This window comes from Canis lupus, chromosome 18 (genome assembly GCF_003254725.2).
Source record: "Canis lupus dingo isolate Sandy chromosome 18, ASM325472v2, whole genome shotgun sequence".
NCBI lineage: Eukaryota > Metazoa > Chordata > Mammalia > Carnivora > Canidae > Canis > Canis lupus.
The window spans coordinates 23,271,556-23,287,723 of NC_064260.1; the positions used below are offsets into that span (position 1 = coordinate 23,271,556).

At 36.9% G+C, this 16,168-nt stretch overlaps 1 protein-coding gene across 17 annotated transcripts in view; it reads right to left on the reverse strand.

Annotated features, from left to right (window-relative positions):
- SEMA3A (semaphorin 3A) overlaps positions 1-16,168 on the reverse strand; it is a 453,431-nt gene that overhangs the window by 41,753 nt on the left and 395,510 nt on the right. For all 17 annotated transcript variants that reach the window (XM_025449180.3, XM_049096230.1, XM_035701936.2 and 14 more), the window contains one exon: positions 950-1,092. In XM_025449180.3, coding sequence (XP_025304965.1) covers positions 950-1,092 — 143 coding nt within the window. The remainder of the gene's footprint in view (positions 1-949; positions 1,093-16,168) is intronic.

Below are 16,168 nucleotides of genomic sequence, written 5' to 3' on the forward strand. Positions count from 1 at the left end.
ATTCTATATACTATAATGATTTTTTTAAACTCTTGTAGGCAGTGCTTTTAAATATGATTTACATTTTTTGGATAATAGATTCTCATATAATTTCACATATTTTTGTATGTTTCCAGATTGTTAAAACTTTTAGTTTTCTAGTTACTTAATATACTAGAGATAAATAATTAGATCATGATTAGGGTAGGCAAGATGCTAACTAACTCCCCCAATAGAGATTTTCAAAAATTTCCTATTTTCTTAGAAAAAGAAAATTCCATTGAAGACAATTATTGGATCTGGCTTTGTGATTTTCTTGAGATGAAAAGTGCTTGAATATATATTAACAGTTGGTTTTGTTCATACTGCATATATATCCTGTACTATACAGTGTAGAGGGAAAGGATAGTACTGTTATCATATCTTCACATTGATACTAATTAATCCATAAACATTTATTGAGCAATTTTTATTCTATATATCTAACAGTATAATGTAATATCATACTCAATTTTGTGTCACACAGTAAATGAATTACCTCCAAGTTCAGAACTTCACAATCGTATATGTATGTTCATGTCTAGGATGCTATAATCAATTTATAAAATCAAACTATTCCAACAACAAATATCCATTCAAAAGTTACACATTGTAGGAAACTATGCTATGTTTGACAATATAAAAAGTATGTTTTCCTAGGTAACATGAAAAAATGTTTCTTTAGATTTCAAAGATAGTTTCATGTAAGTTTGAAATAACTTATCACCAACTCTGCCTACATGTTTGCCTATGAAGAGTCACTCATAAGCAACTGTTTTCAGTCATTTTTTACCATTTAATATTTACAGTGATCAGTCAAAATTTTCAGCCACATTTTTCATTGTACCTGCACACAGGTGGAAAAGAAAAAGAAATAAAACCATAATTGGACAGTGAAATCCTCCTCAATTGTTTTTTTTCTTTACCTCACCTTGCATATCTGTCCTATTCTAGCATGAGTGGCTTTTCCGGTGTGTTCTCCATCTATCGCATTTTCACGGAAGAAAAAATATACTTTGTCATCTTCAGGGTTGTCACTTTCCGGGATGAGGTGGGCACTGATGAACCTTGGATCTGATAGAAAAATTACAGCATATATATTAATTCACAGTTAGATAAATAATACCATTCATTACAGTCCATTTTCACTTTCTCTTCACTTCTTTTTTGACATATTTCAAGAATTAATCTTTCCATAGTTTATAATTATGTAGACTATTCATAATTATGTATTTTAAAGTATGTTAGAAATCACCTTATGTTGCAAAAAAATTTCTTTAATTCTTTTTTGGAAAGTTAGGAGTAGGTGCAGAAATTCTCAGTGCGACCACATTGTACAAATGCATTCCTGGATATTAAAATATGTAAGTGCTATCAAATATTGCTTACTGCCATCATCATTGTTATTCTTCCTTCCAACTATAAGATAGTTTAAATCAAAGTACAGATCGGTCTATTATAGTTTTCAGCAAAGACTAGATGAGAGGGGAGATCCACATAAAATAAAAAAACAAACCCTCTCCATTTCAGTAAATGGCAACATTATTTACCATGTACTCAAGCCACCTCTGTATTCTGGAGCCACCTTGAGTTCTCTGCCTCTCACAACCCCGTTCTATGCATCGGCACATCCATCAGCTTTCTCCCCATGCCGTCTATGACCAGTCTTTCCCAGGCCACCATGGCCAGTGCTGGACTCCTCGCAGCCTCCTGGTTTCTACCTTGCCAATCCCATTCTATTTCTCCACACAACAGTCAGAATGAACCTCCAGTATGTCACTTCCCTCTCTAAACCCTCCTGTATCTTCCCAAATCACGAACAATAAAACAAATCCTTCCTGCGATCAGACCTCATTTATGATTTGGTCTCTGCTAGCCTTTTTTCTCTACCTACCCTTCCTTGCCTACTTGGTCCTAGCCAGCCACACCACTTCCTTTCTGCTTTTCAAACAAGTACTCTCAGTACTGCCTCAGATTTTCCTCCCTGTGTGACTCTGACCTCACAAATCAGAATGACTGGATTCCTACTTTTACTCAGGTCTCTCTTCAAATATTGCATTATCAGACAGATCTTTGTTGACTATTCTATTTACAGCACTAAAATCCTTACTTTGGGTTATTATTTTTTCATGCATTATTTCTCTTCCTAACATTATTAAACACTTGATCTTTCTTTGTCTCTAATCTTATGTGTTTATTGCCTAGCTCCCTCCCCACCCCAATGGAATATAAATGCCAGGAGAACAAGGACATGGCACGCTTTGTTTGATGCTATGATCCTAAAGGTTAAAACACAGTGGCCATTCAGAGAGTATCTGTGCAAGGAGGAGCAGAGAGAAAAAAGAAATAAAAAAGAAACAAGACTGGCTATATTATGCAGAAGGTATATTAGCAATGTTTAGAGCCACATTTAAAAACAAAACAAAATAAAACTTTGTAAATACCTGGGTTGATGTGGTTGTGATGCTTACAAACATGTAAAAGTATACAATAGCTTCATTGCTTTAAGATGTAATATAGTTAAGAAGCTGAGTTCATTTCACTGAAAGCACTTAGGACATTGCAGGTATTTACATTCTTACAATAATCCATCTTTACTCCCATGCTATATTATGTTACTGAGTCAGAAATGAAATATGCGCACATGGGTCAGTACCGTACTTGAGATACCAGCGAAGAGGTCTGAACCCTGAAACTAGCTTTCCCCATGTTATTTCGTCCTAACTTTTACACCTGGGTACAATCATCGCCATAATGTGTTCTGGGCTTGTAACCTTCCTACTTTCTTTTAACATTTGCTCTGGGACCATGCACGTAGGGCCGCACCCCACTATCCCACTCAGGGAACTTATACAGACTCTGTACGTAATGGGAAATATACCATTATTACCTATTCACATTTAAAGTTCAGTGTGCCCAGTGGCCTAAGAGTGGGGAAACAACTTTTAAAAGTTGGACTCACTTAGCACCAGAACTTTTATAAGATACGTAAAATAATATACTACTTCAATCTTCATAATTATCGCAAAGCTTGCTTTTCTTCACAAAGCTTTCTTCGTAAACTTATTCATATACATACATATGTTTGTATGTACATGTTTGTCTCATCAGGAATAATGAGCAGAATAACTAATGGGACATGGTAGGAACTGGTATGTTACAGATCAAAGAATTCTTACCACACTGATGACGTTACGCTCCGAGAAACGCAGCGGTGTGCGTGTGTTTGTGTGTGCGCATAGAGAGCACAGACCTCCACATCAAAGAATTCAGTTCTGACACTTGCAACATTTTGGCAGGGCTCTTAGCTCTCAGATCTAAGAGGACTAATTTTTACATTGGGTTTATTTCAAATTGAGTTCTTCTTTTTAAAAAAAAAAGATTTATTTAGTTATTCATGAGAGACACACAGAGAGAGGCAGAGAGACAGGCAGAGGGAGAAGCAGGCTCCCTGCAGGGAGCCCTACGTGGGGCTGGATCTCAAGATCCGAGATCACGCCCTGAGCCAAAGGCAGATGCTCAACCTCTGAGCCACCCAGGTGTCCCCAAACTGATTTATTTCAAATTGGATTCTATTCACTTTATCACAAATAGTTCGTATAAAAACACATATTTTAAACTTAAATGGTGCATGTGAAACACTTTATAAAATGTTAACAAATATATTATGTGATGATAATAATGAAAGGAAGCCTCACCCACATGCTAAATTTGGAGATCTCATTATAATTCAGCAACAAAATTAGAATTAAAAAAATCATACATTCTTCTGCTTTAATACTAGAGCACTAAAAGAGAAGGTTGGGGGCTCCTGGGAGGCTCAGTGGTTGAGCGTCTGCCTTCAGCTCAGGGCGTGATCCTGGGGTCTTGGGATCGAGTCCCGCATCGGGCTCCCTGAATGTACCCTGCTTCTCCCTCTGCCTGTGTCTCTGCCTCTCTCTGTGTCTCTCATGAATAAATAAATAAAATCTTTAAAAAAAAAGGAGAAGTTCATCTAATATTACCTCCCAAATTAGTGTAGTTGTTTACACAAATAATTGCATAACTTAAGAGAATTTCAAGTAATTAAATCCAGCTATTTTATTTGCTCACAAATATGTCTAAGACACTGTGTAGGAAACAAAATGAATAATATATATCACTTATTCTCAGAAAGTTATAATTTGAGGCCCCTGGGTAGCTCAATAGGTTAAGTGTCTGCCTTTAACTTAGGTCATAATCCAGGGTCCTGGGATGGAGCCACACCTTGGGGTGGGAGGTGGGTCCCAGCTCGGCAGGGAGTCTGCTTTTCCTTCTATCCCTCTCCCTAGTCATGTTCTCTATCTCTCTCTACCTCTTTCTTTTTCTCTCAAATAAGTAAATAAAATCTTAGGAAAAAAAGAAAGTTATATTCTAGCAAAAGTCAGAAGCACAAAAGTGACAACAAAGCAAACAATATTTTACATGTACAGATAGTCACTTAGTTTGGTATCTGGGCATCACAGAAGATGTTACCAAACATCATGTTTCACTCTCTAAAATATCTGAAGAAAATAATCATTTTACAAGCATGGACTCTAGTGAGAAATAATTCAAGCAAATTATCAACCGCATTCATTGTTGAAAAGGTCTAGGATGTCTCTCCTTAAATATTTGATACTATAGGCATGGAGGACTTTGTTGGTAAATTAAGTTTGACATAGTGTCAGAAACAGCAAAAAATAAATTGTATGTGGGAAAAAAGACAAATCCATTTTAAGAAAATAAGAATATCAAGAAAAACAATATCAATCTAATGTATTTTGTCTTTAAGACCTTCAGGATATGTTCTGTACTTGGAAAAGCATTCACTCCTATTTCAAAATAAAATAGGTCTCTAGTTAATCTCTTCTGAAAATTTAAAAGGATTCATTCTTCTCCTATTTTAAATTTACAAAATCTTCTCTATGATCAAAATCTCTTCTGAAAACTTTGTCTTCAATGCCTCAAATTTCACCTTCCCCTTCCTTACTACATTTTGTCCTTGTACCCTTCCTCCTATTCTCTTAGTCCATCTCTCTTCTCCCTGATGAATTCCCCTCTTTATCCAATCCAAACCTTCTAATCAATCATTCTAATTGCCTTCCCTATTATCCTCAAACCCCTTGGGCTCCTGAACCTCTACTGCACCTGCCTTACAAAACCCCAGAACTTTTTTTCCCTGTGTCCCTGTATCTAAGCAAGGATGATCATATCATCATAGTAAATGGATGTGCTACTTATTAACTCAGGCTATTTATCCAAAACAAGAATCCTAGTGTTGCTAAGGAATTACTTTATTGACTTTTAGTGGCGTACTATAGATTTATTAGCAGCAACTCTTTAAAATCATTCTGGGGATGCCTGGGGTGGCTTAGCAGTTAAGCATCTGCCTTTGGCTCAGGGCGTGGTCCTGGGGTCCCGCATGGAGCCTGCTTCTCCCTCTGCCTGTGTCCCTGCCTCTCTCTCCATGTCTCTCATGAATAAATAAAATCTGTTAAAAATAAATCAATAAAATAATATCATTCTGATTGTCTTCAAGCCAACTAAGGTACGATCTCTCTCTCTTAACTCTCCAAAGATGGACTTACTTGCTATATTGATACAACCAAAACCATTAAATGTGAACTTCTTCCTGTTCCTTCCTTTACCCTGATCTCCAGTTTTCCTTTTCTTTCTCTCTGTAGAAAAATGATCTCTCCTCATTTCTAAGTCTAAAGCCTCCCTCTATTTGCTTTCAATCCAATAATCGACAAAATATTGCTCCGTTAACAATCTCTATTCTTCGCACAATCACTCACCATCTGTATTTTCATTTATCAAATCTTTCATAGACACCTACAGTATGCTCTGGATTGTGGAGGATTAGGGGATACTATGATGAAATATTTTCTATCTGCGAGGGAATGCCAACGATTAAACAGCGATTATTACACTGCACAAAAAGAACAAAAATAAGAATTTGGGAAAGAATGCAGTTGGAAATAGAAAGGAAAATTAATCTTGCCTTAAAACTTGTCACTAGGACAAGTTTTTCTTAGAAGATATTACCTGTAATTCAAGACCTGAAGAGTAACCAGGAATGTCCCAGGTAGAAGGAACACATGCAAGGTCAGAGAAACTGCAAGGTTGTGCACACGAACAGTAGTCAATGAAGAGACAGGTGGTCAGAGAGGAGGACAGAAAGTTAAGTGGAAGCCAGAATAAGAAGGAAGTGTTGTTCAGAAACATATTGGCCTCGTGGCTTTGAGGGAAACCACTGAAGTATTTTAACCCTAGTAATGACATTATCAGATTTCTATTTTAATAAGATCACTGTGACTGCTATAGAAAAAAATATATAGCAAGGCAAGGATGAAGGCAGGAAGACCACTGTGGAGGCTGGTGATTTGGGCTGGAATAGCAGAGATGGTGACGTAGGCGAGGATGATGTGAAGCACGATCAATAGATCGTGTTCACTGAGGAGATGTTGAATGTAGGGAGTAGGGGGGAAACCTGGAAATATTAAAGTAATGTCTGATCTAAAAATTGGTTGGATAGGAATCATTTACTGAGATAGGAACGCCCGAGAAAGGATAGATAAAGGACTAGAGAAGGAAGATGAGCTCAGTTTTGTGCTGCTTTTAAAGTGAGATGCTTGTAAACTTGTCCCACAGGCCAGGGAATGCAAAAGTTCAGGAAAGAAATGGGAACTAGAGTTGAAGTTATTTTAACTCGACAGTGGGGTGTAGGGTCCAAAGAGAAGAGAAGACAAAACCTAATGCAGCAAGAAAAGCGATGAAAACAGGAAGAAATCTAGCAAATGGGAAGTTGCAAAATGAAGGGAAGAAGTTGGTTCTTTTTTTTTTTTGGCTTCTCAATCTTTCCCTTTTAAATGATTCTGTGCCAAATATTTCTTTTTAAAATAGTTTTACCCCACAAAAGAAAACAGGAAACTTCCATCGACACTGTGGTATAGAATCTGCTGTGCTTCTTGCACCCACTAAACCCTACGACCCCTTGACAGAGTGCTCATACTCAGACTCCCTGCTCTGTTGACTCCTCAACTCTTTACCGTCTGTCTAGCTTTTGGCATTTCACCCCTGAGAGTGTTCTACTGACAATCAATAGAAACCATCAAATCGACGAACAGAATTGGCTGCTCATCCTTCCTTGGTTGTCTGTAGCCATTGGCACAATAAAATCTTTACTGAAGGTTTTCACGGTTTCTCTGGTGTGTGGCTTCTGCGGCTCTGAACCCCAACTGCTCATTATCTAGCCTTCACTATTTCCTTTATTTCCTTTTCCTCTCTCCTAAATGCCCAAATATAGATGCTTCCAAAAGTCCTGTCTTTTTGGACACTTTTCCTTGCCTTCCACTCCTGTAAATGAAGACTTCGCCAGGTGTTTCTTCCACTACTTCAATATTCTTAATTTTGTTATATTTTTAGAATTTTTTCATTGGGAATTGATTCACTTTTAGAACTTCAAGTATCTCTGTGCTGTATCAGCCTTTATTTTCCTCCTAGATCCAAGTCTGCATTTTAAACCTCTGGCTTAAATTTTCTACCTAAGTAGTTCATTGCAATTTTAATTCATCATGACTAGTAAGGAACTTACCTACACTTCTTTTAAAACTGCTTCAGCTCCTACCTTTCCGTTTTGGCTAATGTCAATATCAACGTCTACATATAAAATGTTATTTTACCTTAAATTGCTTCCATTTCCTGCAGGACTTCTGTTTTGCCTTCTTAATTTATTATCAGACTTATTGCTGCTATTATTGCCACTTCTTTCCCTGTTTTATACTCTTAATGTTGTTTGTACAATTCGTGTTCTTTTTTACTTTACAGTTACACTTTTGGAATCATCTAACTGGTCTTCTACGTGTATCAACTGTTTCTTCTAAGCCATCCATACAGTGCTATAGGAGAAAGTACTAATAATGGCTTTAACCATATAACTTCCAGAACAGATTTCAGGTGTGACGGAGTATGACAACGTCGCCTGAACTAAGATGTGGAAGCAGAAAGGACACAAAGGCCAAGGTCACTGTGAGCCAGTAACAACTCTAAAAGTAGATGCTCCATTCATCAACACGTGCATGTGACACGGACCACGGTTTTGGCTCCAAGCTTCCCAGCGTAAGGGGAAAATGGGAAATCTTACACTATTCACAGGGTCTCTAAAATAGAAAACAAACTGAGGGCAGTCAGTGGTAGCCACAAACTAACTCGGACTTCTATTTCTAGCAGGATGGACCACTGTTTCCCTTCAATAGCTCAGTGAATCTGCTTATCATTCAAGAAAATACCCAATCTACTATCTTCACAGGCATTTAGTTCATGTAACATGAAAGAAAGTTTGCCTTTTATCTCTTTTATAACATTTAATTCTTTTTCTATTATCTTCCTTTTTGTACTTGTTATGACAGGCATTTGTCCTATATCTCTCCCTCTCTCGCTTTCAGTTTCTATATATAACAAAGTATTTCCTGAAGCATTTTGAATCTCTCACTGCAGCTACGCAAATGTAGGCCCTTATCTCTTCTCCCCTTGGCCATCACGTTCAAACTGTTTTCTCTGCCTCTGGCCTCACCTTTTCCAAACCTTCTTGTACTACTGTCTTTCCCCTTTTAACACACAACCATTCCCTGGCACCTGGCGTATATTCCTTGATTAGAATCCAGAAAACTCTTCTTTAATCATTTGTTTTCTTTCCTCTCTCTTCTTGTAAGCTGATCTCCCTATTTCTTCCCAATTACTTCTTCCAGGTGAAGCATAATTTCTGAAACAGAACATGGTTCCTAAATGAGTGAATAGATTAATAAATGAATTTCCTAAACTATGTAAGAGTGTGTGTGTGTGTGTGTGTGTGTGTGTGTGTGTGTTTAGAAGAGTCACATTTCCTTGCTTTTTGACAGTTCCTTAAAGCTATTGGGAAGAGCAGAACAGCCCCCAACAGTGTTTAGATTCCCAATTAAAGAACTGCTTGGACATGTTTCTTTAAATTGCAACTATTTCTAAGAGTTATTACACAACAGCAGGTTTTCAAAATGTTCTCCTGAAATTTCTTTCTTTCTTTTTCTTTTTTTAAGATTGTATTTATTTATTCATGAGAGACGCAGAGAGAGAGGCAGACAGGCTGAGGGAGAAGCAGGCTCCATGCAGGGAGCCCAATGTGGGACTTGATCCCAGGTCTCCAGGATCACGCCCTGGGCCAAAGGCAGACACTCAACCACTGAGCCCCCCAAGTGACCCTGTTCTCCTGAATTTTCATGAATGTTCTTTTAACATGGAAGAAACTTTTCTGTTTTTGATCCCATCCTTTTGTCTTAATTAATATAGTAAAATTAATACTCTGCAATATTTCAAAATTAGATTCTATCAATAGGATTAAAATCACAGAAAATATGTCTCTCCATTTTATGAAGCTAAAAACAATGCATATGCTGGAGGTCAGAGATTACCATTGTCCTGAAAAACTACAAGCAATTCAATAACTTGCCTTGTCATCAAAAACTCCCCATGGAAAACTTTTACCCAAATTCATTCATACTGACCTACTTTATTAGCTCTCCTTGAGAACCAAAGAAAGTTCATCGTATTCACAAAGGAAGCTATTCTACTTTCAGTTACTACCGTCAAATGGCAGGCAGAAATGAAGAACTCAAACTCACTAGTTACTTTTGCTTTCTAAATCTGTATTCTGTAGGCCATTAGGGCAGAGAATGTCTCGTTCCAGACTCCAGGTACAAGTGCCTGATTTCAATGTGGCCAAGTCCACAAAACTAATAGACACACATATACAGATCTTTAAATAACGTGAACAACGATAATATCCCTAGATGCCTTTCCACATTTCAATGTTCTCTATTCTGCAAAGTTCACAAAATCCCAAGAGACGATGATTTAACAAAATCTTTGAGCTTGTACAATTGAAAATTTTTCTTACAATATGAAGCAGGAAATCGATGTGGATGTGAACTAAAAGCTGAACATCAAAAGAAAGTGGCAAAATCCATTTTAAGCAGATCAAAGTGCATTACTCTTGCCAGCATCAAACTGCAATGTAAACACTATGAAAGGTAAATAGAGCTGGAAAGGATTCTCTCATCTGGATAGTTTAAATGACACGCCTGTGGGGAAGAAACAGTGTCTTTACAGGTACTGTGGTACTTTTGCAACGCCTGGAGCACATAGTAGAAGCTGAACAAATAATCTATGTAATGATCTTGAGGCAATACTATCATGTGAAGCATGGGATCTTTAGTCATGATCTTAGCAATAAACGCTGAGTAAATATACCTCTCTTTTCTTCCCCCCTTTATCTCCTTTACCACCCCCTTGACAGTCTTCCACACCTCATCCCACAGATGGCATTTCTTGCAAAATTCACGTTTGGGCACCACCTGCCACTTGTAACAGTATCACTCTGTCGAAATATTTTTAGCAGCTGCAAATTAAACTGTCCTTCAGGTGCAATCTCACACTTAATGAAAATGACACCTTGGCACAGGACACCCGGCTGCCTTTATGATTCATTTGGCAGCTTGGGCTTATTTAAATAATGAACACATTTGCTGCTCTCAGCATTAGGATCAATCTAAATCTCCAGTACGGAAACATTTTGACTAGCCTTTGGCTGGACCTACCTAACCTTTTCACCAAATACCCACAAAGAATAAGAACACACAACTAAAATCGTACAAAATATGTTTTTTGAAAATGAATTAAATTAATAGGATGATTAATTAAGATTTTGGGGTGACTACAAACTTAAAAGTTAGAACATATACTGGTTTTTTAGGATAAATTATACATAGTTCATTTGGATGGAGGATGGAATAAATGACTACAAACTCGGTTGCGCAGGTGCCCCAAGGACTAGTTAGTTTCACACCATGAAAGGGGCCTCTTACAAAGCCTGAGAGAAAGTTCCCGAGCAGAACAGTAGCATAAACCCACTGCAGGAAAACAACCTCAATTACCCACCCCCCTTTCTCTGAATCAACTGTGAAAAGAAGGCTTAAAAATCTATATAGTTCACAAAATATACATATACTCTTCTTCATACTTGAAAGGTAGCCCCACTGATATTCTGACCTCTCATAAAAGAAAATCCTTGCTAAATACGTACCTTCAGTTACCAAAATAAAAGAAACAGATTCTGGGGGTGTCCAGGTGGTTCAGTCAGTTACGCATGGGATCCCTAAATTCCACTCAGGTTGTGATCTCCGGGTCATGAGCTCAAGCCCTTTGTGGTGCTCTGCCCTCAACACGGGGATGCTGAAGAGTCTCTCTCTGCCCCTCCCGCCACCGCCCATGTGCACACATCCTCTCGTAAATAAATAAATAAATAAATAAATAAATAAATAAATAAATAAATAAGATCTTTAAAAAATATTCTGTGATAGGACTCAAAGAAAACTGGGTAGAAATCTGGCTTCTCACATTCACTGGATTTGTAATCTCAAAAAATTAATTCATGTCAATTAGCCTCAGTTTCCTTTTATGTCAAAAAGCACCTATCTCTGAGGGGTGCCGGGAGAATTATATTAGAGAATACATATACATCTACACATACACCTGTATGTTTGTCTATCTATTGATCTTCTATTTCTTTCTACCTACCTACCTACCTGCCTGCTTCTCCCTCTGCCTGTGTCTCTGCCTCTCCCTGTGTCTCTCATGAATAAGTAAATAAATAAAATCTTTAAAAATAATAAAAATAAAAGTTAATGGTAATAGAGACTTAGATTGCTAATGAAAGCAAGTTGAATCAGAAGCCAGCTGATAAAGCTATAAACCTGTTAAAGTGCCCTGAGAAGAAGAAAGGCAAATTGTAATTCATATAAATTTTAAAACTACATTTTTACAATTAAAAAAAAATATTTCCAATGTCACAGCCTCAGGCTTCACACTACTTACAAGCTACCTAGCAGAGGCAATGGGTGATAGGGAAAACTCATCACCAGATGACAGCCAACACACCCCGGGTGACAGTCATAGTTTCTTCCCCTTTCAGCTTTGCTGCAACAGAAGGGGGAAAAAAGCCCCAAAGAATGAAAAGACCGTGAATGGGAACTTCCAGAGCATTGGGAATGCAGGGAATGCAGCCTAAGGTCATCTCACATTCTTCCCTAACAACCTAAGCAGAATGGATATATCATTTTTGGCTGTGGAATAGAAAAACTTCTAGCTGCCAGAGAATAGGCCTGGAAAAACTTTTGATGCTTAGCTGGCTGGGAAACTATGAATAGCCCTTGGGGTAGTTTAACCCAAAGAATGGTTCAAGATGAGTCACACGAGGATGGAGAGAAGGGCTGATTAGAATGGAAGATGAGCACAAATGGTAAGGGAAAATATTAGTAGCATTTACTGTGCCCTTCCTTATGCTTTTCATACATTATTGTGATCTACAACCATCCCAGAAAGGAGCCCTGACGTTAAGACCCAGCAAATGCCCAACATGCATACTAGTAAGTGGGAAAGCCAGGGTCTGAACAAGAGAGGAGTTCTTCCTACTGCATCATGTTGCTGCAAGTATTGACAGCTGTGTGTTTTGCCTTTGTCTCTAAGCTGCATATACTTATACACTATTTGGTTATTGTTTAATATTTTAATAAAGAGATCAGCATTTAACATCAACAAAAATTAGTGGAAAAGCTTGCAACTGTTCACCACTGCAAACTCAGGCTATTTAAACTAAATGGTCATAACCAAACAAACATCACAGGATTTCTTAACAGAAACCAAATTGCTGAAGAGGAAGTGGAAAGATTTTGGGATCCTGGACCTAGAAGAAGAAACCCATGAAGTGATCATAGACATCGCTGTGGAGCATGTGCCTCCACCTCTGTATGTCAAACCAAGTTAATTACCTTACAATTTCTCTTATTGAATGTTTTTCCATTTTCATCTTTTCAGTTTCATCTCCTGTATCTACTAGGTTGGCTTTTCTGATCAATTCTATCCCTAATACATTTTTTACTGCATTTTTCCCCTTACGTTTGTCCTAATTCAACCTCTCTCATATCTCTCCTAAAGTATTGCTCTGTCTTCTTAAAATAGCCTCCTGCTCCAAATCGTTCTTGCCAATGAACACTTCATATGCTCAATTTTATGGTTTTCCATTAGCTAAACAATTCAACTCAGACTTCCTTAGAAGGTTTTCAAGTAGGGGTGCCTGTGTGGCTCAGTTGGTTAAGTGTCTTACTTTTGATTTCGGCTCAGGTCATGATCTCAGGGTTGTGACACTGAGCCCTGAGCTGGCTCGGCCCTGGGCATGTGGCCTGCTTGGGATTCTCTCTCTCCGTCTCCTTTCCCCTGCTCTCGCACTCACTTTCTTTCTCTTGAGGAAGAAAAGACACTAAGGTCTTTGCTACCTATCCCCTGTATTTAATTCTAGGATCAGCCCCCATTGCATTTTCCCCTATCTCACTTCTCTGGATTTCCAGAACTTTCATTCTTAAATGATTTCACTGATGTGAATTCTCTATGAGAAATCATGAAGAATTTTTCAAGACCTTTTTCAAATACCTTCCAAAAATACTTTCTTCAAGTTCTTCAGGCAGACATTTGCCTTCTGGGTTTCCAGAATATCTTGTTTAAATTTCAAATACAGTAGTTACACTTTCCCCACCTGCTCTAGATTATCCCTCATAATGATACACCATGTTTCTTCAGTAAGTTCTTTTTAGACAGGATTTTGTCATTCATCTTCAAATCCCCTTATAGGATAGTGTCTTACACTTTAAGATACTTGTTAACTTGATCTCAGCTGAACACTATTCTATTTATATAACTGTCTTACAGTTTGTAAACCGCCTTCACATGGTTGATGGCAGGAAACTGTACAGCAGTTAAGGGCTGTCACAGCATTCAGCTTAGCTCTGCTACTTACAGTGTGACTGTGAGCAAATTATTTGACATAACTGTGTCTCAAGTTCTCATCCTAAGGTAAGAATACAGAGATGTTATAGAGACCAAATGACTTAATGGCGTTAAGACACATGCAGAAAGAACAACATGCTGTTGTGAAACCTGACTGTCCTTTTTGTTATCCTGTAGTTGGTTACCTTTGCTTCACTGTTAAGCCACGTGCTGTTCAGCAGGAGCAAAGAGAGTGTATCATTGAAGTCAACAAAGAACAAGTATCTTTTTTAAAAAAAATAGGAGTGGAAGCTGCAAGGCAGAAACAAAGAGCAAATCAAGAGCTGCTTTTTTTCACATTGAATAGCTATAAATCAAAGAGAAGATCACGAGTCAGAAACTAAAAAGAGCAGCATTGACATTATTCTCTATCATGACTTAGATAAAGACATATGGTTTAAAAAATCCTAAATGAAAAAAAAAATCCTAAATGAAGTTTTACTCTCAATGCCCGGACTTAAAGAGCTATATTCATAGCCACACAAAACTTAGATTTACATCGGTGCAATTTTGGTATAGTAAAATCTTCAATGCATTATTAGCTTTCTGTATGTGGACAGCATATATGTTCTTTTTACTTAAATATTATGGTCTTTAACATCATCTATTCAAATAGGAGCATCTTCATAATATGACTGTCTACATGTTATAGAATTATGTTTGGAAAGTAAGTTCATGATAAATACTTTTTCTGTGTGTGTGTGTGTCCGTGTATATGTATGTGTTTTCAAGAAGATACATTTTATGTTTTTTTTTACTTTGCTGATTGATTTATCTATCATGTATGTCTTACAATTAATTCTCTTTTTTGCTGAACTTCTCAAATAATAGGAACATAATGCTTAGGACAAAGTTGTTTTTAGGGAGTGATTGAAATGTTAATATAATTTTACTAGATGGCTATATCAGTTCATAGACTATTTTCTTCTTATTTATTTCTAAAGATTTGTTTATCTTAGAGAGAGAGAGCACCCGTGAGTGCACACACTAGCAGGGGGAGGGGCAAAGGGAGAGAGAGAGAATCTCAAGCAACCTCCTTGCTAAGCACAGTCAGATTCAGGGCTGATCTCATGACCCTGAGATCATGACCTGAACCAAAACCAAGAGTCAGATGCTCAACTAACTGAGCCACCCAGATGCTCTTATTTTCTTCTTCTTATTTAATGACTTAATTATCTATCAAAATATGGTCTATGTTTCCACCCTCTTATCTTGTAAGCATGTGGTCTTTATATTGGTTGATTATAAAAGATGCAATTGTTAAATATTTCATTGTGGGAATGATATAATCATGCACCTTATTCACTATATATTATAGTGACCTTTTCTACTGCAGATTTTGGGAGTTGCGTATGATGTCTTGTTATTTACTACCCTATATACAGTGGTTTAGAGGTCTGTGTTTTATCATGTTAAACATGCATTAGAAATATATTGGTGTCTTTAATATTTAATCTAGTCCCCTCAACTATAATGTTTTTAGGCATTTCCATAATTTTGGACTATTTAGTCCCTCTTGACTGCAGGAAGCTGCAACATTTATAGATGCTTCCTTGTATTAGATCCTAAATAAATAAATTCATACCATGAATGCACTCATCTACCATCATAAACTGTCCTTTGAACATTTACATTTATTATGTTTTTTAATTATGTTAATTATAAACTACTGTATGATTAGATTAGATCATTTGTTATTTAAGAAGATCAGATGGAATTTCCCAGAGGAAATAATCTCCAGTATTTTTTTATTACTTCATAACGGCTACACACATACACAATATACATGTATGTGCAGGTAATAACCTGGAAATTAATTTCATTACATTTATAGAGAGCAAGGACTTAAAATATAGATTTCTCCCATATTATTGCTAATAAATTTCTATAAAATCAAAAAGGTTTGGAAAAAAGACAATTTTCCTTTAGTATTTTTTCATTATAGCAGCTTTCAACGTGAAAGGAAATTAAATAGAACATACATTATATAAACTCTACTCTCTAAAGACAAAATCATGTTATCAATGAAGTCCATGATCATAAAATAATAAGAATATTTTGCATACAAGTTAAAAATAAATTTCAAATTTAGATGAAGAAAATCAAGGCAGCAAACTTTCATTTTCTACATCCAAAGGAAACAGGACTTTCTATTTAGAGAAGTCATTGCTCCATAACAAGTAATATGATCTTACCAAATAATGATTTCACACTAAAACTTTCTCTTAAAGAGAAAATT